Source organism: Camelus ferus, chromosome 8 (genome assembly GCF_009834535.1).
Source record: "Camelus ferus isolate YT-003-E chromosome 8, BCGSAC_Cfer_1.0, whole genome shotgun sequence".
Lineage (NCBI taxonomy): Eukaryota > Metazoa > Chordata > Mammalia > Artiodactyla > Camelidae > Camelus > Camelus ferus.
The window spans coordinates 46,576,510-46,598,659 of NC_045703.1; the positions used below are offsets into that span (position 1 = coordinate 46,576,510).

At 37.0% G+C, this 22,150-nt stretch overlaps 1 protein-coding gene across 2 annotated transcripts in view; it reads left to right on the forward strand.

The window, feature by feature from the left end:
* The window catches only part of ENPP1 (ectonucleotide pyrophosphatase/phosphodiesterase 1), a 74,189-nt gene extending 52,961 nt beyond the window's left edge, over positions 1-21,228 (forward strand). The window contains exons 16-25 of one of the 2 annotated variants that reach the window (XM_032484933.1): positions 523-592; positions 1,296-1,383; positions 3,055-3,224; positions 4,036-4,087; positions 5,399-5,553; positions 7,093-7,222; positions 8,263-8,343; positions 9,206-9,338; positions 10,486-10,648; positions 20,840-21,228. In XM_032484933.1, coding sequence (XP_032340824.1) covers positions 523-592; positions 1,296-1,383; positions 3,055-3,224; positions 4,036-4,087; positions 5,399-5,553; positions 7,093-7,222; positions 8,263-8,343; positions 9,206-9,338; positions 10,486-10,648; positions 20,840-20,914 — 1,117 coding nt within the window. In that variant the 3' untranslated portion in view covers positions 20,915-21,228. Of the gene's footprint in view, positions 1-522; positions 593-1,295; positions 1,384-3,054; positions 3,225-4,035; positions 4,088-5,398; positions 5,554-7,092; positions 7,223-8,262; positions 8,344-9,205; positions 9,339-10,485; positions 10,649-13,537; positions 17,513-20,839 lie in introns of those variants that run through there. The other variant, XM_032484932.1, reaches the window with a different exon arrangement.
* Positions 21,229-22,150: the final 922 nt, after the last annotated feature.

Below are 22,150 nucleotides of genomic sequence, written 5' to 3' on the forward strand. Positions count from 1 at the left end.
CTTTATTAGAGAGCTGTGCTTTCAGTGTTTAGAAGACTGAAAGAAGAGGAGGTCCTTACCCTCAATGGAGAACTCATACTTAGCAAACATCTGTTACACTCCAAGCATTTCTTTAGGCTGAACCTTTTAAATTTTACAAACCTAGCATGACAAAATTGAAACCATGAGAAGATAATTAAATCGCCAACGTAATTGCTGACTAAATAGTATGATCAGTGTTCAAAACCATGCTGGTGGTTTTCTGCTTTGTATCATATTGCTTATAAGTTATTTGTCTACAAAATGAAAGATAAAGGTGGCTGGCCCCTTAATTCTTTTCAAAACCAGTGGCTTTACTTACTTTTTTTTTCTTATTGCTTGCTTAATAGTTACTTATCCTTTATCAAAGAATATAAAAGAATATTTAAAATAGTAAAGAATATTAAATAATGGTTACTTATTCTTTATTAATGGAAATATTGTCATGATTGTTAATTTTGCTTTATGAATGGACTTTATTAATTTATATTATGTGGCAATTAGGAATCCTTCAGAAAGGAAATACTGTGGAGGTGGATTTCATGGCTCTGACAATGCATTTTTGAATATGCAAGTGAGTAAACCTGTTATAATTTTAAAATTATAGTTTATATCTGAAGAAAAAACATAGACTGTCATTACAAGTCTTGAATGAGAATTACTGAAGTGTGTACTTTCATATAGCTGTTTTACTTTGGACATGACATTAATAGAATTTTCTTAAAAATTTAATTTATGTTTCATGAATATGTGGCTTACACCTCATATTAAATTTCTAATTATTATTTTGCATGTATTTGTGCTTCGTTAAGATTATTGTTCCATAGTAAATGAAAGCCACTAATTTAATAGGTGAAAAGATATCATACTTATATTTTAAGTGAAGATAATGCCTTACATTTATGAACATTTTAAAATTTTCAAAATAGACTCACAGCAATTATCTAAGGTGATCCCTATGGGGGACTGTGTGTGGTAGGCAGAGTGAGGTTTATATCCCATTTCATGATTGAAAAAAGATTTCATCATCATTCTTTTCACACTGTCAAGGCAGAAATTACAGTAAAGTTAAGAAAAATATCGTTGTTGTTCTTAGACTAAATGTACAACAAGGGTTAAAACAATGTCCTACGAAGTCCATTGGGCACAGTGTTTTTCCTGTTATCTTAACATAACCAGTTCACATATGTTTGAGGGGATGATATAAAATACCTTTTTTCTCTAACTACATACCTAACTGAAATGAATAGATACTGATACTTTTCTGGCCAACCTAGGCCCTCTTTATTGGCTACGGACCTGGATTCAAGCACGGCACTGAAGTTGACTCCTTTGAAAATATTGAAGTCTACAACTTAATGTGTGGTAAGTGTGAACAGGCGGCTTTCCTCCCTTTCGAAAACAGAACTGGAATAGGATTATCAAAAGTAGGTCGCATGGTGGGCATCTCTGGGGAAATGATGGTAAGGCAAGACAGACCCTCACATTTCTGCCTTTCTTCTTCCTGACCGAGAGTCATTGAGAAAATGTGCGGAATGTACCATCTGATTACGTAAGTCTTCCTTCCCCTCGGTCAGTACAACCCTCAGAGTGGGGAGATCTGTACACTCCAAGTTCCTAGTATTTTGCCAGGCACTGGGTAGATGGCAGTTGAACCTGATCAGGGTGGAAGCCAGAGAAAAGAGTCTGGGGGCTGTGAAATGTAGACAAAACAGGCGGAACCTCCAGTAGCAATAATAGTTGGGTGGATAGCAGTGTCAAGGTTGTAGAAATAGAGGCACACACATTAGATATATTGTTAATTTACTTTGTACCTTCTTAGTACTTTTATGATTGGGTATTGCGTTTTAAATATTACTTCGTTTTTCTGATAACAATACTGGATATTTGCAAATAAATTTGTAGATATTGACAGGCATATGCAGAATAGATAAACAAGATTATACTGCATAGCACAGGGAAATATATACAAGATCTTGTGATAGCTCACAGCGAAAAAAAATGTGACAATGAATATATGTATGTTCATGTATAATTGAAAAATTGTGCTCTACACTGGAATTTGACACAAGATTGTAAAATGACTATAACTCAATAAAAAAATGTTAAAGAAAAACAACTCTAAATATATCCTAAGTATAATTATTTTAGTGGGAGCCTGTATACTTAATGAGTTAATATATCCTAAAGCACTTAAACAGTGCCTGGCATATAATAAATGCTTTACTATGTAAGTGTTTGCTGTCATTATTATTAAGAGCATGAATCTTAGACTTGGACAAAGCTGATTTGAATCCTAGGTCTACTACATTAGTAGCTTGAGACCTTGAGCTAAGCACCTTGATTACAGGCAGACCTTGGAGAAATTGTGGGTTTCATTCCAGACCACTGCAATAAAGCAAATACTGTAATAAAGCAAGTCACATGAAATTTTTGGTTTCCCAGTACATAAAAGTTATGTTTACACTATACTGTAGTCTGTTAAGTGTACAATAGCATTATGTCTAAAAAAAAAATGTACATACCTTAATTAAAAAATACTATATTGCTGAAACATGTTAACCATTATCTGACAATGCTGGGTTGCCACAAACCTTCAATTTGTAAAAAGAAAATGTAGTATCTCTGAAGTGCAATAAAACGAAGTACAATGAAATGAGCTATGCCTGTGCTCATCTACCAAATCTTGACAGTAACTTAGTAAATTGTTTTGAGGATTAAGTAGGAACACTGTATTAGCACAATAATTGGCATGTAATAAGCATTCAACAGGTGGTAACTATAGTTATTATATACATTAAAGTTTAGAAGTTTTTATAGAGAAGTAGAGCATACATATCAGTATTTCCATTAAAAGTAGCAAGACATAAATACTCTAAAACCCAAGAGTGTTTTATAGTTTTATTTTAGGTGAAGAGTTAAGGACTCTCATAGAGATTTGGTTTTAAAAAATAAAATTCAAACTGCAAGTCTACTATTTATTTGGTTTTGAAATTTCTAAGTAAATCTTTATTTACCATTCTTGGAATCATGCAGATTTACTGAATTTGACACCAGCTCCTAATAATGGAACTCATGGAAGTCTTAACCACCTTCTAAAGAATCCCGTTTACACACCAAGACATCCCAAAGAAGTCCGCTCCCTGGTCCAGTGCCCCTTCACAAGAACCCCCAGAGAGAACCTTGACTGCTCGTGTGCCCCCTCGGTTAGTATTCCCAAGAAGTTTAGCCCAGAGTGTATGATTTTATAGCACCCTCTGCGTAGCATATGCTATAGAAATACGTAATGATTAAATTGGAATTTATGAGTGGGAATAAATGTATTTATTTTTAATTCTAATGACACATGCAGACCTTTTTATTGTTTTTTTTTCCCTCCTAGTTTTTGCATTTTCGCCTCTATTTTTATCCCCTTGTGTTGAGACTTGATTTGGCTGCAGGCTGGGAGAAGTCTATCTGAGTCATGGCACATACTGAATTCCAGAATCTGTCCTGTTATCCTAGCAGTGAGGTCTTTTATTAGCCAGTCACAATATTCCTTCTTTAAAATGCATCCCAATCTATTTTAAATTTAGATGGAAAATTATCATTTTTAGGTACGAAACAGATTCATGGCACTTTTCCTTTTTCATTCCTGTCTTAATATAGAGTTGTTGTAAGAAGAGAAAAATTATGACAAGTTAGGAACAAAATTGATAGTGTCCATAAAAATAGAAATTTGAATAGTTCATTTCATGCTTTCCATTTTGTTTTAGGCTTGTAAAAAGACTAAAAGTAGAGATAAGAATTATAAAGCAGCAATTATATTCTTATTTTTTGATAACTTGTGTTCTGCTATGCTAAAAATTTTGTCTTTTTGCAACTGTTATTCCTGTTCTTCTCTTCGACAAAAAAAATTACAAGGTGGTTTTAATTTTATCTTTGTTCTATGATGGAATAATTAAGCTGTAAAAGTTGTTTATTACAAAATTAAAGCACATTTCTTGATCCTTAAAAATAATATTATTAACTTTTTAGATTTTGCCAATTGTGGATTTTCAGACACAATTGAATCTGAGCATGGCAGAAGGTAAGGCAGGTTTTCTTCAAGCTTGGGATGTGAAAGCAGGCTTTTTCTCAATAATGTGAAGCAAAGAATTGGTTTGGGGTTATTGTTTGAGGATAACTGATAAAGTGAGGTAGTGGAGGACCACTTAATGAAACAGAGATTTCTTTGCTTGACAGTCTAAACTGTTAGTCATAAGGGAAGAAGGGATATTTACAGTGGCAAGCAGCATGTAATAAAATTAGTGGAAGCTGAATCATTCTTTAGGAACTTAGTGGAGGTGTTTTGAGATTTTGAACATGTTTATAGGTTTATATTATAATAGATCCTCAGATTTCCATTTAAAATACCCATTAACCTTTTGTCTCACCTGGTTCTTAGTGAATTATAAGAGTGTAAATTGATTTATTTATCTGAAGTTGTTTCTTCGTAAGTTCTGAATGGAAATCAAGATTATGCAGACAACTGATGAAATTTAGATATTTAGCATCACTTTGATGCTGTCTCTGATCCTTAAATTTACTTGGTTAACAGTTTTTTTCTTGCTGAAATAAAAGAGTGAATTCTGCACAATCCTGACTTGAACTTCTCTTTATAAAAATCTCCATAAATGTTCAGATTAGAGAATCTTTGATAGCCTCAAGGTGGCAAAGTTTTATAGTGGAGGATGACACTTCTGGAATTGAGTAGATCTGGGTTTGGATATGAGCTTAGGAACTGTATGTCCACAGAAAATCCATGTAAGTTGCTGTTTTCTCATCTGTAAAATGGGTATATAACCTTAATTCATAGGGCTTTATAAGAATTAAGTTGACAATGTGTACAAAGAACTCTGTAGAGCATCTGACTCTTGGAAAAGGGGCAATAAATGGCATAGATAATATTGTTGTTTTATTCAGTTTAGTCTCATAATCTCAGTTCTGAACTTCTGCTTTCCAAGTACACACATCATCCAGAAAATTTTCTTCTTTCACTATGTCCTGGAGAATAAGTAATTAAAATAATGTTAAAGAATTTTAGGAATATAATTTTAGTCCTAATTGCTGAAATTTCTAGCAATTCCTTGTGATATTACTTTGATCTTTCAGGCACTTCATAAGCAAAAACTGCAATGAATCCCTTTGGTTTTTGAAGAATTGCTTATAGTTTTGCTTTCTATAATTAGGCTTTTGGGGTTTTGTTTTATTTTGTTTTGTTTTGTTTTTGCAATTCCAAATAATTTTTCAATAGAGTTAAGTAGAGGAAAGAATTAGATGAGTGTATCTTTGTACGTTATCCCGTAATACACACTAAGTATGTTTGAATGGTGGTTTCGTCTTCCCCCTGCGACCCAAGAGAAGATCGTTAAGCGTGGCACTTTACCCTATGGAAGACCCAGAATTCTTCAGAAGAACAGCACTGTCTGTCTGCTTTACCAGCACCAGTTTGTGAGTGGTTACAGCCATGACATCCTGATGCCCCTTTGGACATCCTACACTGTCAACAGAAATGCAAGTATTTGCCAGCTCTTTAGCTACATGTGGTTATGTTATATTATCACTAAGCAAAACATTGAAAGCATCGTTTCTCACTGTCATTCTTGGCTCTCTAATCATATCACTTAACTGGGAGTCAGAAAAATCAGTTTGGGTTCTAGCTCTGCCGCTAGCTAGCTCTGTGACTCAGAGCAAACTCTGTCTGTGAGATGAGAGAGTGCAGTGAAGAGTTCTCCCTTGCTTTTTTTTTTTCAATATTAATAGTTGATGGTTCTAGTTTCGCATTTCATGAAATCAGATTTGCAATCAGTCACAATTATTTCTCTCTAAATACACAGCTGTGTAAGTACAAGAATTTCTCTCAGCTACTCATATCTTCGGGGGTCCCAATGATGGAGAGGGCTGTTACAGCTCAGTAACCTCACTGATGTACCGTCTACAGAAGGAAGACCCTCCCTCCCCCGACCAAACCAGGGAGAGGCCAGGCATCCTGTCCACCACCCACACCAGAGGGGTTTGGCCTTGAAAGGAGTTGGGGAAAATATCCTAGAATCAGACCACATTCTCCATCCCCCACGCCCTCTGGGTGTGGTGGTAGAAAGAGAAATGATGAAGGAATGAAGCCTTGAGGAAGAGAATGGAGAGAGGAGATGAGATTTAGATCTTACCTGGAAAAGAAGTTTTAAACTAGACGGACCAGATTTTCATAAACTGAAAGTGTCTGGCAAGCTATGGGATGCCCTTAAGGGATGGAAAAGGCATTTGAGAGAGTTTAGTTGAGTGCAGCAGTTGGATTTTAAAATGGAGCTATTGTTAATTCTCATTGAGATTGTGAAGTAAAAAGATAGGGAAATTTGCATATATATGTAATTTTTGTGTTTAAATACACACACACACATATACACATATATAAATAGTACACATACACATTCACATATTTACGTAAAATTTCTACCTTAAACTTGATTTTATATTTTTGAAGACCATCTTTAAACCCTTGGAACACTTTTTACTTGACTTTGCAATATATAGCAGTTTTGTATGTCCCCATCCTATTTATTATTGTTCAACACCTTACCTATGGTGTTCTTGGACTCTGTTTGAATTTTCAGTTTTCTTTTATAATGAAAGCTGCAAAAATTCAGTCATCACTCCTCCTGAGGTTTTTGTATCAAATTGCAGTTCAGTGGCTTTTCTCCACACCCCCATCCTTTGGCTCTGTTGAGTATGAAAGAGCCTGAGCTCTAAAAATCAGCTATGTTCACTGCATAAAAGTTTGAAACTGAGTAGAATCAAAACATAATAAACAAAATTAGCACAACATAGTAGGAGAGTATTTGCAGATAATATGATAAGTGATTAATATCCTTAATATTATAAAGAGTTTTTTCATGTTGGTTAGTTGGATACGCTAATAGAAAAGTGGAAAACGGTGAGGGGCATGAACAGAACTCCAAGATTTTACGATGTGATTCACCTTTAACTATTTGTAAAGCTCTCTCCTTTTCTTCTGTGTGCCTGATCCCTGATCGTTCTGTTCATTTTATTCTTCAGGACAGCTTCTCTGCAGAAGACTTTTCCAACTGTCTTTACCAGGATCTCCGAATTCCTGTTAGTCCTGTCCATAAATGTTCATTTTATAAAAATAACGCTAAACTGAGTTATGGGTTCCTCTCCCCACCACGTAAGTCTCTTCCTCCCTGACCTTCCCCTTCCCTAATCTTTCTTTCTTCGGTTTCCTTTTCTTTCCTGTGGGGCACTCTACATCTTGTTGATTTATTGGTGAAGACCATGTGTGGGAAATAGACTACTAGGGAAAATTTTTAAGTGTCTAAAACTTGAGTTTGGGAGAACTTTTTACTTTTGTCTGGAGGATGATTTACTTAGTGCAGGCACTGTAGAGAGAACATTCTTCACTTTCCTATGTTTCTTTTACACAGAATTTGAGAAAACTCCGTCAGGTCAGAAAGATGCATCGGGGTTTTTGGGAAGGAGATACCACTTTGTTGTTTAAAAAGAAGAATGTGATTTTGTCAGAGGATTAGGGAGAGCCTGAGTGTGCTTACAGGGCCCCTAGGGAATGGCTTTTTTTGGAGCGTTCTGTTTTCACAAGTGGCAGATTTGTATGTTAATGAGAAGACATTGTGAAGCCAGCTTTAAAACTGATGGCTTCAGGTGCTCAGATACTCTCAGTATCCAGTCCATTCCCCAGAGCAAGCTTCTGAAGTCAGAACTCGGCTAATGCATCATAAAGATAGACAGGTCCAAGCCAAACGTCCGTACAAAGAAGCCTTTACAGCGTTTAAGGCAGGCATCCTGCGATGTTTTCTCTGCTTAGTAGGTGTTGTTCTGAAGCCAGAGACTCTCTTTTTCCTTTTCACTGTGAAAGAGTTTAAAGAACGAAGATTGTCAACACAATACATGTTAGCTGAAATAAGGCAAATGAGATGAAATTTGAATATGTTTAATTTGGGGCCCTTCATATTAAAGTCTTTGCTTCTTTGGTAAATTCATCTTGAAGAAGAAAAGATCCAATTTTTTTTTTTTAAGGGACTTGACCAAACACATTGCATTTTGCTTTGACCCCAGTACCTGGGAAAGTTTTATGAGTTTAAGATAATATTCAAATAATTTTTTTAAATGCTCCCCACCCCCATGAGAAAGCATAATTTCTAGTGCTATTTGTGAAGAATGAAATAGTTGTCCTTTTTATTTTCTTTGTAGAATTAAATAAAGGTTCAAGTCAAGTATATTCTGAAGCGTTGCTTACTACTAATATAGTGCCCATGTACCAGAGCTTTCAAGGTAAAACATTTTAATCTTATATTTCATAATTTCAAGGAATTTCTATAAATTATAGGTATGATTTATATGTAATAAGACTGATACCATAATTAAATGTCTAAGTATTAAGTACATTCTTACAGATTCATTTAACTTTGAGAATAACAGTACACATTAAATTCTACAAGTATTAGAATTATGATGTATTCCTATATTATTATGCTTTGTATTTAAATTTTCAGAAACATTTTTGGTGGAAAAAGTATGTAATATATTTCCTGAGTTATCTAGCTAATACAGTCTACTGACATATTAATTTCAGTCTGTTTCCCTATTTAACTATTTGGAAGTTGTTGGTAATTGTTTTTGATTTTAAAATGAAAAGATTTTACAGTCATTATGAATTATTACCACATTTGGCTCTTACAAGAATAAATATGCATTTATACTTTAAGTGTCATATAGAATTTTAAAATATAGAGCATACAAGGAATTTTTTACTCTGATTTATGTCTAGAATACTTTTGAATATTCCAGAAAGAATATTCAGATATCAACATGAAATCTGAATAACCTGCCTTGTTTGTGTTCATGATTTTTTTATGCTTAATGATGATGTATGATCACAAGTATATGGTGATGCCCATGTGTGGGGATGCTTGAGGCAGAATTGAATCCAGCATTTGCCTGTTAGTCTTTCCAGAGAGCAAACAATGGAACAATTGAACAATGGATTTTTGTCCTCACACCAAGACCAAAGCCAAACTTGACTTTATCCCTGATTATTACAAATGCTAATTTTGAATCATGGTGTTGATTTTATTGCACGTGACAGCATGGCACCCTGTTCTCCTTTGAAACTACCCCATCCTCCTTGTTTCAGTTATATGGCACTACTTTCATGACACCCTACTGCAAAAGTATGCTGAAGAAAGAAATGGCATCAATGTTGTCAGCGGTCCTGTGTTTGACTCTGATTATGATGGACGTTATGATTCCTTAGAGACTCTGAAGCAGTAAGACCATATTTCATTTACTCTTAAAAACAGCTGTCAAGTGAGATTACCATCCAACTGAGTCAGCAGAACCTTTTGTGTCTGATGCTATTCATATTTATGTACATGACATTTCTGATTACGCTGGAATCCTCTTGAAATATCAGATTAATTTTGATGTTTTCCTCCGTGTTCAATAAAATACTGTTTAGGTGAAAGAAGTAGTGTTTCTCCCCGACTCAGCTCAGACTCGTAATTCTTGAGCTCAGATTAAATACTGAACTCTGCCATATGTTAAGATAACATCAGTGTTTAGAAATCTCTCTGCATGGCTAATTGTTAATGTACTGTCTTCCTGAGCATACTGCCAGCTAGCAGACGAAGAACGCTGTAGGGTGGCTAGAGGCGTCCTGTGTCAAAGCAGCAGCAGGGTTATACAGCTGCGCTGCCCCCAGTGTCACCTTGGCCGAACGTCATAGCTTTTACCGGGAGGGGAGTAACAGAGTGACCTTCTTGCGAAACCATTAGTGGGGCTGTTTTTATAAAGGAGAGGGGAAGAACATTTTAGAGACTGGTTGATCTTTGTGAAAACAATAATTTCAAGATTTTGGAACCAATTTTGCTATGTTAAAACTGTAAGAAAAGGAGACTGAAACAATTGCTGAGATTCAGCCTTCTGAGAACTACTGTCTCAGATTGACTTAGGGATGACTGTTTACACAAACTCTTGTGACCATATCAGTTTGTGAAATTACAACTTTTTTTTTTTTACTGTATCTCTATCCACTTTGCTTATAACTACATAGAGTTTAAAAGGCTGTCATTTTAGAACCTTAGCTGTACAATTAAAAATTGGTATTTTTTCTTTAGTGTCTCAATTCCAATTTGTTAAGGTAGAATTACAAAAAAAAAATCTAGAGTTTAATAAATTTCTATAGAGAATAAAATTATTTGGATTGTGTTTATCTCACTGTCTTCTAATTCTTAACTCTTTCTCCACCTGGCAGAAAATGTTGCAGTGTATTATGATGACTAACTTCTGACAATATGTTTAATTATTTGACTGAATTTTATTTTGGGATATATTGTATTAAAAATACGTTGGAGTGAAATATTCAGTACAAGGAAGATAGTTACTTTTTTCTTAACATATTGCCATATTTTACAGAAACAGCAGAAACATCCGTAATCAGGAAATTCTGATTCCAACTCACTTCTTCATTGTGCTAACAAGTTGTAAAAATACATCCCAGACTCCCTCACAGTGTGAAAATCTAGATACCTTGGCTTTCATTTTGCCTCACAGGACTGATAACAGTGAGAGTTGTGCGGTAAGTAGCCTTTGTTAATTTACCTTAAACACTGAATATATAAATATATTTGCATGCATCTTACATCTGGCGTTACTGCGGGAGAAAACATAGCCTGACTAGACGTGTTCTGTGGCATTATGGGATGGTTTTAAATTTGATCCTCTAAGATGACTTATCTTCGGAGAACATCACTCTTGTCTGTTAAAGACACTAACTATCAGATCAAAATGTAAAAATGTAGTGACTTTGTTTGGCTAAGCCACTAAATTTCTAGGTTTATGTGATGTGTGAATTTATTCTTTTTTCAAAACTGAATGTATAATTCCAAAAGTGGCAGCACCGTTATAGTCTTAAAGGTGTGGTTAGACAACATTTCAAATTAATTTTCTATATTATGTCACTTTATTATAAAAATCATACATTTGTCCCTAATTATCTTTCCTTATTCTGTTGTCATTCCAGTGTTTGGAGATCATTGTTTTGTGTTATTTTATTTGCTCAGACTAAAAATTTATAGTCTTTGAACATCGTGACTGCATTAACATTTTAGCAAGTTTTAAATTTTTCCTTATAGTGAGCCAAAAGGTTTTTCTTTCAGAGTACTTGCCAGATTTCCTGGTTGGTTTTTTGTTTTTTTTGTATCCATGAAGTTACACAAAGTAAACCTAGACCTAAGTTTCAAATCAATTTGGCTTTTCCTAGCAGCCTCAAGATAGGTGGTGGATATCTGGAGTCCTGTGGTCAAAAGAACCTTGAGACCCAGTCTGAGTTTGTCAGGAGAGAGTGCTTTGATCCCTCATCAATTCATTCCTTCATTCATCTGTTTATCCCTTCTTCGATCTAGCCATTCATTCCTTTAATTTGTCACCAGATACTCCAGGTCCTAGGGAAACAGTAGTGAACAGAGCAGACAGGGCTCTCTGCTGTGGGCCCAGGAGTGGAATACAGTGCCCCAGTTGCCATCCCTGAGCTGGTACTCTTTCTGTGGACCAGTCATTAGAATTAATGAAGATATGTCTCTCTTTAATTGTTTCTCTGATAAACTTTTGGAATTAATTGACTAGTCTTTGTAGAACACATTTCTCATTGGGTTATTTTTGCCTTAACTTTAGAATTAAGAACAGAATAGCAAGATTTTAACTGTATCTGGATGCCTGCTGAGCATCTAACTCTGCTAACTGGTCAATACTATGGACTGTGTTGGACACATATCCAGTATTCCCTTCTTCATTGCTTTCTCTTCCTTGAAAGATAAATTGTCATTAAAGGTATCACTTAGTGTTGTGTTCTGCAGCAAACAACAGAGAAGCCAGTTATAGTGACTTGAGCAACTAAGGGATTCCCCATGTAACAAAGTCCAGAGGCAGTCTTGGGATGGTCTGTTGGGTCAGCAGCACCGTTAGAGACCCAGACCTTTCCTGTCCTTCTCCACCACTAGTCTTAGCATGTGGCCCATGTGGGCTAAAGATGGCTTCTACTTCTCTAGGTGTCACTTGTCCTGGGTCCTCCGCCCAAAAAGAAGGCAGAATAGGCTTATGCTGACATCTCATTGACCAAAATGATGTTAAATGCCGTGAGTTAGGTACTGAGTTCCTTTTCCATCTGTACTGTTCCAAAAGCTACTGTACCGATATCTTAAATACAAGCATTTTATCAAACTCTCTAATGGCAGTATAAGTAAGTATTGGACTTGAACCAGAAAGAGGCTTATTTGAATGTTTATGATGTTTGAAAGTGATTTGATATCACACATACTTACCGATTTCTTCTGTTTCATCTGTGAAGTAGGGACTAAGGATTAGCTGGATGTTGGCCTGAGAGAACAAGTGCTTTGTGTGCACCTTTTATTTATTCCTGTAAATGTTGGAACAGATGACAAATGTCTACTGGCCAAGTAGTCTCGTCAGTCAGGGCTATTCCCCTGAGACCCAGCGTGAGGATGGCTGCAGAGGAGGAGACTGAGTGGAACAGTCGTGTTGGAAAGTAGACGATGGGAGGCTAATGGGGAAATAGAAATTATTGTTCTGTTCCCTTTTACGTGAAAAGTCTGTATTTATCATTTCCATCTAATAGTGTCTTAAGGGTACATGATCCTTTCTGGAAGGATGTCTTTAAAGCATAGTCAGAGCACACCAACCAGTGGATACTTTCTTCATCTGACTTTCTCCAGTAGCCATTTTCAGGAAAATTTACAGTAGCTTGTGGTTGTATGATTTCCATTTCTGTTACCTGCCTCAGCTACCAGCTCTGCTTCCATGTGCCAGAGCATAAGCTTTTAAATTCTTCTTTGATCTCACACCAGCTAAGACTTCACTGCCTCACCAGAAATGAAAGGAGTGTTTTACCACTAGCCCCAACCCTTTTTTCATTGCAAGCACAGAGATAACCGATTCTGATAAGAACTAGTGTTTGTATAGTGCATTTGCCCACATCATTATATTTGACCTTCAAAACAACCCCTTAAGAAGGGTGCAGATAAGAGAATTAGGATTCAGATGTTAAATAATTTGCCTTAGTTTACCCATTAGGAGAATGGTAGAAGCAGGACTTGAGTCCAAGTTTCTTTCTGCGAATTCCCATATTCTTTGTACCAGGACATATTGCTTCTGTTTTCCAACATTTTTTAACCCCATACTGTTGAAGTTTCTCGCACCAATGCAATACATGAACAGCTGCTTTACATATACTTTTCCCAAGTTTGATTAAACATTTAATTAAACAAACACGCATGGTATATATTAGATGTTGAGCTACTCAAGAGGAGGGATCGTGCCCAACAAACCTTGTGTCATCTGCCATTTAAGAGCCAAAGTGTCATGGCTGATTAGAATGGGGGAGATGGAGAGCTTGCAGAGCAAGTGGGCTGACTGTTCTCCAGTGACTTTTCTTCCTTTCCCACCCTCATAGCCCAGGAAACGTGAATTCTTATGGGTTGAAGAGTTGTTGAGGTTGCACAGAGCTCGGATCACAGATGTTGAACACATCACTGGACTCAGCTTCTATCAAGAAAGAAAAGAGCCAATTTCAGACATTTTAAAGTTGAAAACACATTTGCCAACCTTTAACCAAGAAGACTGATATTTTTTATTCCAAAAACATACCAAAAATCTTTTTGAAAGAACCTTCTGTTTTATATATGCTCTATTCACACTATTGCATTGTTTGGAAACTGTCAACCAGAGTTAGAACTGGGAATCCTCTGTGATACACGACCATCTCAGGGAAACTTGTGGCCTCAGTATAGCAGTAGGAAAGAGTTCCTATTGAGTCTCGCACATGTTTGAATGTGTAAGAATTGTTCAAATTTGGGAATAAAGAAAAACCATACCGAAAACGGCTTTTCTACTTCTCTTAAGGGCAGAAGTAGCTGTGAACATTGTCTGAATACCAGGTATTTGAATCTTACTATCATTAATAAACTTCCATGGAGCTGGCAAACACTAGAATAATGAATAGGATTGGAATAGTCCATGTTTTGTTAGTTTCTTCACAAATATTAAAAAGTGATTCTGCATTCTTTTTAACTTGGAGTTTTAATTATTTGTATTTTAATTAGAAAAGTTAATGGAAGCAAAAATATTTCTGAGGCCTTATGTCTGTCTTTTCTGTATATCTCCTCAAAAGCCAAAATATGTAATCCTGTGTTATTTTTTAATTGTGATTGGGTTTCTTCAGATTTAATGTCTCTTGCAAGGTAAACTTTCAAGGAATATCTATATTGAGTGTATCTATTATAGACTTTTACTCTACGCTTGTACTGAAAAAGAAAAATACTCCCTTCCTGCTCACTGGTAATTAACATAGATTGAAAATAACTACAAAAGTGGTTATTTTAAACTATTAAAAATGCGTCTTATCTTAGTGAAACTGCAGAGTTTGTCAACTCATGCAAGGTGGCAGTTTTCCATTTAGGTAGTAGGAATGTTTTCCTCTGTGCACAAAAATGACCCTACCAGTAGCAAAGCTATACTGTTCAGAACTGTTCATTTTGAAGTTTCATCGATTTGAAGAGAATATGTTACCATCACTTCATATCTTCTTGGTGGTCATGGTACATGAACTTATTTCTCAGCCTCATAGACTATATACCCTTTAGTTCCAACCTGTGGACCTTCAAAAGCAACATTCACTTTTAGGCTGCTTGGGTCTAATTTGTGGGTTATATTAGTACACCAAAGGTCTGTATTTGTCCTTCATATGATACTTATTCTTCAAAGAGAGCATAGAAACCACAAAGACCTTCAGATAATGCAATTTGCATTTGAAAATTATTTAATAATTTAGAAAGTTTCACTGGTTTTTATTTTAGTTCCACAGATCCCTGAGGTTCTGTAAACCTTTTCCCCCAGTCTGGTTTTTTTTTTTTTTTCTGTTCTTCAGATTGGGTAATTTCTATCATTCTGTCTTCAAGTTCATGGATTCTTTCCTCTGTTTAATATATTCTGCTGTTGAGCCCATCCATTGATTTTTATATTTCAGTTATTGTACTTTTTTATTTTTAAAATTTTAATTTGGTTCTTTGTATTTTTTATTTCTTTGCTGAGAATTTTCAACTCTTTTCTGAGACTCTTATTTTTGCATTTGTTTCAGATATATTCATAATTGCTTACCGAAGCACTTTTATAATGGCTGTTGTAAAATCCTTGTAAATAATTCAGACGTGTGTTATCTTTGTGTTGGCATCTATTGTCTTTTTTCATGCAAAAAGATTTTCCCAGTTCTTGGTGTAATGAATGATTTCCAGTTGAAACCTGGATATTTTAAGGTATTATGGTATGAGACTATGGATCTTATTTAAACCTTCTCTTTTAGATGACTTTCTCTAACATCACCCTAGCAGGGGAGTTGGGAGCACTGCCTCATTACTTGCCAGGTGTACTAGAGTCTAGGTTCATGTCTCAGCCTCCATTGATCCTTGGGATGAGAGGGAACCCTTGTTACTGGGCATTCTGTTGATGCCTCCCTGGCTAGAATGTGCAGGGTACCTTCTTATTGCTCCCACATGGTCTCCACTGACACTGTGGAGAGGGGTGGCAGGGAAAGCTGTATTATCACCAGGCGGGGATGAAATTACCAGTTTCCTACTCAGTCTTCTCTGACACTGCCCTGGCAGAGGACTTGGCACCCCTCTTCACAGTCTGCAGAGCCTCAGCCTTTGTCGGCATGGGTGGGGTCAGGGTCTTTTCTGTGGGGTTTGGCTGAGGTGGAGCAGTTATTGTTTTCTCTCTTGCTAGCTACTCCTTTTCTGGTTCTTTGGCTGGAGAGAGAGCAGGTCTTTCTTGCGGTTTCTTTTCATGTGTACTCATTATCGTTTCCAGGTTGCAGATTTTTTTTGAAAACAAGTCTGGGATACATGAGCTAAGAAGAAGACCCAGGGGAACTCATTATGGTGTTGTTCCTTGGGTCCCAAGGTCCCTAGCCTGTCTGCCTTCTCCTTTCCAAATCTTTCTGTTTTATGTATAAGAACCAAGCTTTTTATCTGTACTTAGCAGAATATCTACTTCTTTGTAGAAGCGTCTCGTTGATTTTTATATATTTGTCAAAATACATGCAGACATAATTACCTTTATGTAAAGCATTTTAGCAGATCTTAATTAAATGAATAGATGCCTCTCCCCTTTGCTGAACACCAGGAATACAGAGAAAAACAAATTGCAGTCCTTATAGTGCTGGCAAGAGAGAGGAGACAGCAGAAGTGTCAATGTTATCATGGAGCCACAGGCAGGGTGCTGGGGAGCATATGAAGGAGGCACAGTGCTGCTTGACAGGATCAGCAGTGGCTTCCCAGAAGTGGTGACGGCTGAGCTAAGACTTGAAGGATGAATTGCAGCTGTTCAGGTGAATAGGTAAAGAAGGGGCATTCTGGCCTCCCTTGAATGGATATATTTTGGACAATTTTTCATTTACTGCTACTTCTCATATTTTCTACAGGTGTCACTGTGACCAACTTACAATTTGCAACTGTTTCATTTTTCTTACTTTTGTTCATCTTCTGTTCAGAAAGGAAATGTCAGGCTATAAATTCTGTGTTGATTCTTTGAAGGAAAAGGTGTCCACCTCTGTTCCTGCTTTCAGTTTTTCTTATACGGTGTTCTTTTGTTTTCTTCTCTTGTCTTGATGGAGACCCTTTCTTTCACTCTTTCATCAACTTAAAACATATGACTCGTCTCCACGTCCCCAATTTGAATAGTAGATTCACATGATCATATATGGAAATGTCTTTATCTTATTTCAATAAAGTCCGTTCTTTGCTTTCAAATGTGCAGCAAAACCTTTATCCCTAATTTTACTGCCATGCCTCCAGTCAGTACTTCTTCAATGAGGTAAGTAACTTCCAGACAAAATGTTCTACCAGGCTATTCGTGGCAGGGCAAAGAATCAGGTGGAACTTAAAAATATTTCCAAGAATCAGAGGAAAAAGACAAACCTTATGGGTAAGAAGGCAAACGTTAAGGTCCCAGGGTAAGTAGACACATAGACGACAACAAGGCCAGTTGGCCCGTTCGGTCCTGTTGAAGGAGATGGGACAGACGAGGGTGTAGCTGAACCACTGAGTCCTCCAGGAGAGGCTCTAAACCCCCTTGGCTGTCTTTTGCCACTAGCAGGACTGTCCTGCCCAAATCTGTGGTACGGGCTTATCTATAATAGATGCTGTTGTTGGAACTTTGAAACCAAATGTGGTTACGCTTCACACTGAAGCCTATCACAGGAATTTGGTGTGTGGGTGCTTTCAAAAGTTAAATTTTATCATGGCTACAGTCCAAGGACATTTTCCCTGATTTTTGGTCAGTCTAAGTATTGTAAGGTAGAAGAAAAATCTATAGAGTATGTGTCTCTAAGCTAAAAAATGTGGTTTCACAAATAAAAGTTGTATATATAGAAGCTTCGCTGATTTCCTGTGTAGGTGTGTGTGTGTGTTTGGAAGGTGGGGGGCAAGGACGGGTGGCGGTGTTTCTGCAGGGATTGATACTGAGTGCAAAGGTTGTAGACAATTAACCACAGCTGTGTTGTCAGAAGGCAAAAAAAGATCCAAAGTTCATTTCAGGTTCACAGAGTAAACATCCATTTCTGATCTTGGACTATATATATGCATTTTTGACTATATATATGCATTTTTGACTATATTCTTGTTTCTGTTATTTTAATTACATTTGGTCGTACTTCCATGTAAAAAACAAGGGACAGACATGTATAAATCTTCCACTACTTTAAATGGTCTTAAATCAGAGGGAAAGTCTCCAACTATTGTAACTTCCATAGATTTTTCTCAACATTAAATTTTTGAATTCATCCTCTCCATGATATATAAACAGCGAAGAAAAAATAAAAATATTTAATAGAAATTGTATCCATATGAGAAACCATAGATGCATAAAATGTTATAGTTTACTAAAAATTAAAGAATCTTTGGAATAGATATTATATCCAAGGGATGGCGAAATGAAACAATATTTTTAAAAAGGCCTTTCTTTCATGTCACCCCATGCGGTTGTTTTAAATTTAACTTCCTACTTGTCCCCAAATCCTCAATAAAAGGGGCAATTTGAGGATTTTAATAAAAATATCTAAGACATTACTTTTAAAACTCATATCCAATTTCATTATATATCAGAAATTCAAAACTCAAAATTAGAAAAGACATCAGCTTTCACAGAATAGAGATACAGAACAATTTAATAAATACTGAGGAAATGAGATTGTTGTGGGACACAGGTGGTGGTTACACAGGTTGGTAAAAAGAATTTATCAGAGATGAAGGCTGAGAATAGAAAAGGAGTTTATTAGGATTCGCTGCCATAGACAACAGCGGGACACAGAGGTGCCTGTGTGAGCCCCGAGGGCTGGTTGTTGGGGTGTTTTATAAGGTCGGGTCACAAGGTGCCTGATCGGCTTGTGCACAAGGCTCTGATTGGTTGTAGGTGAGGTAAGAGGTTTAGGGTCCGTGAAGGGCGGTGATGTTTATGGCTCTGATAAGGTGGTTAGCAACAAGCCAGTCTGAGCTATTGTGAGATTAGGCATTACCTAGGGTTATTAGTCTGTTAGGGCAAACATGCCCAGTAAAGAATGTACTTTATCTGTTGAGGAATCACAGGCAGACATCTGAGAGCCCCAGGAATGGGGGCTGTTGCACTTTGAAGGATGTCACTTGGCCCTGCAGAGATTTTTACATCTCTTGATATTTTTGCCCCAGGTTATTTTTCACTATAAAATTTTTTTTTACACATATACTTAGATGGCATTGTGTTGGGTGTAACAGAAAATGAAACAGGAGTCTAAGACGTGAAAATTGATAAATTAGTAAAAACTTGAAAGGATTTTAAATAAATGAGAACAAAATTTTTTTCCATCCAATAAGTGGATCTCATTGCTCATATTTTTGCAACTTAAAAAAAAAAAAACTCAGATAAAACCTACAATTTTGAATTCTCTATCGTAATCCATTCTATACCTTGACACAATTTCACTGTTTTGAAGAGCTATTTACTTTTATTAAGGTCCAAACAGAAACATGCTGCTAAATCTGTGAGGCTTTTGTTTGTATACTTGCTGTTTTTAAGACAACAGCACTATTTAACTCAATAGCACACTTTAAGACACTGAAACTAGATTCCATTCAATTAGATCAAGACTGACAATGAATTTCAAAGCTGTGCTTATCTGTGTCAAGGAGCTTGGCATTAGGGCGAAACTGGGGAACAGGACACATGGGATGCCTACCCCTAGGTGCTTATCAATGTCTTTTATTTCAAGGTCTAGCCCCAGGCACATGTCCTTTTGAGTCCTCTTCTCTGTACCCCTAAGGCACTGGGCATGTGATCATACCTTCCAGACCTTGGAGATCACAGATAGGACGTGCCCTCAGGGCTAGACATTGTTATGTAGCTGCAGTCAACTGCTTGTATGTGAAGTAATTTATTCCATAACCTGTACACAATGTTGTTAGATGTTGTGTTCCTGCTAAGAAATTGTACCCAGCCCTTCTTCTTCCTCATACTAGATCCAAACTCGTGGCTTGCTAAAGGCAGTCTGCAACCATACAAGGAAATAAAATAATTTCAGGGTGGTGTGGTTGTAGGTATAAAAGGATTGTTAGCTTCCACCTGGGGCTTCCAGGGAGGCACCTGGCAGGAGCGTCTCTTAAAGAGAACACATTACCACAAACCTCATAAGGAAATTGAGAAGTCACAAGAAGCTGTACTAACTATGCTTTTCCCAGCCTGTGGTCTTCTGTTAAATTTGCTAAGACTGTATTCTTTGAGCTTATTCCTGAAAACTATAACTTTGATAAGATTTGTGTTAAGAATGTGCTGTTTCACCAGGAGTACAACTCAGTACTGTGGATTTTCCCCCCAGTGGTGTAACTCTTATTTGTCATTTAGCATGTTTCTTAAATTGATAGATTCCTTTTATATATTTATTTGTCTTGTCTGCAGTCACCTGTCTTTGAGAACAGAAATAATCTTTATATCCACTGTTTCTAGCACAGTGCCTGGCACATAGTTGCACAATTTAAAAAATGCCCAGATGAATAAAAACCAATGAGATGGTCCTAGCAAAACATTCAGTGAAGATAACTAAGGAATCACGGGTTCCAGAAATGCACCTGGAGGACAATCTCACTGAAATTAATTATTCTTTATCCCTAGTTTTTAAGTGCCAGATGGAATTTTCATTTGGATGTTTTTGAAAAAGAGTTCTTTTATAGATTTCCTAGTCCACAAGGCAGAATTTTTAAAAAATAATAAAAGATCAAGAGTGTCTTTCAAGGACATTCACAGTTGTTTCATTGCATCCTGTGGAAAGTATGATGCTTGGTGAATTGAAGGTGAAAGAAGGAACTTTGAAGCATTTTGACATGTCAAACGAAAACCTCTCCACAAAGCACACAGTGTTTTTCCAGTAACAAGCTGCTGTCATAAACATTCACTGGCAAAGGGAAGAGATGCATGGGACTGTCACTCATGCTAGGCAGCCCAGGCACTAGGTGCACATACCATTTTTTTAACCAGACAGGCTAGTTGTGTTTTATCCGCAGGATGCCACACAGGCCTGGGGCAAACCAGACTGAACCGGCTAGATCTAAGATGGCCGACAAAGTAGTCTAAAGATCAATTCTTTCCTTGCCTTGATTTATCTCTGTGTTTCCATGCCAACCCCTGAGAGCTGAAGGACACTTGCCCTGACTCATTTTTGTGCTTGTTTCAAAAGTACCTGGTGTTTGACAGAGATGCTTTGCAGCTGTACTTGGAGAGATATATGCACCCTGAACTGGCTCTGACCTGACCACAGAACACGCCTGCCAGGATGAGACCTGGAGGTGTCTGACAGTTACCTTTGCTTCATTACCATGCTAAGATCTCCACGCAAAGAGGGGATTTGAATCCTGCTGGCATAATTTGCAAAGGATCATGGTGGAAAGTATGTGCCCCGGCTGCCTCTGGAAATCTCCACCCCTTTCCTGGAGCCCGATGACCTGTCTGCCTCCTGATCCTTAAAATTCCCTTAGTCCCCTCTGCTGGGGGAGGAGGTGCTTTTGGTGCTCAAGCTCTCCTCCATTCTCCGGCCATTGAATAAAAGCACGTGTTGCTTGCACCAGACTCAGTTTCATTATTGGCAACAAGAACCTGAGCGGAAAGAACATGCAGACCGAGCCAGCGAGGCTTTGGTTAAGCTGGGGCCCCAAGAGGGGGGCCTTGAGTATAAGTCAGTAACAGGAACATCTCTTAGTCCTCATGTCCATCAACTGCAGGTAACACCTTGTGCTGTGGGGAAAGCGAATCAGCCTGGAAGGAAATGAGTAGGTGGTGGCAGCCACACTGGAGGATCTGGAACAAACAGATTTCAGGCAATTTCACTTCACCAAAGAGAAGAGATTTTCCTCTTTCCCACCCCTTCCTCCTATCTTTGAAATTTAGGGCAATGGAATCTAGAATTGGCTAAGATAGTAGTGAACTAAGAAATGCTAGAAGTGGGTGAAACCATCCCATTCATCTCTGATGGATGGTTGACAGATGATTAACCTTAATTTTCAAATAACCAATGAATCAGTAATACTATTCTGATAACAAACATCTCTGAAACTACATCAAATATAATTATAATAACTGCCCATTACTGGGTGCTTATTGTGTTCCAGACATTGTGCTAAATGATTTACAAATATGCTCTCAACAATCCTGTAATGTGAAAATCCTCCTCCTAACCATGGCTAGTGGGTTATCCCTGGCAGGGATTTGAACCTAGGTCTTCGCAAAGTTCATATGTTCAAGCAGTATGTAATTTTGCCTTCTTAATAAACACACTGAAAATTTTCAAGTTCATCAAGTTCTACTCCATCAGTAATTGAGCTCTAAAACAGTTTTTTTTTTTAAATAGAGATACTGGGAATTGAACCCAGGACCTTGTGCATGCAAACATGTGTTCTACCACTGAACTATTACCCTCCCCCCATAATCTAAAACAGCTCTTGAAATAAGTTTATTAATAATGTATTAATAGCATGAAATATCACCAATAAAA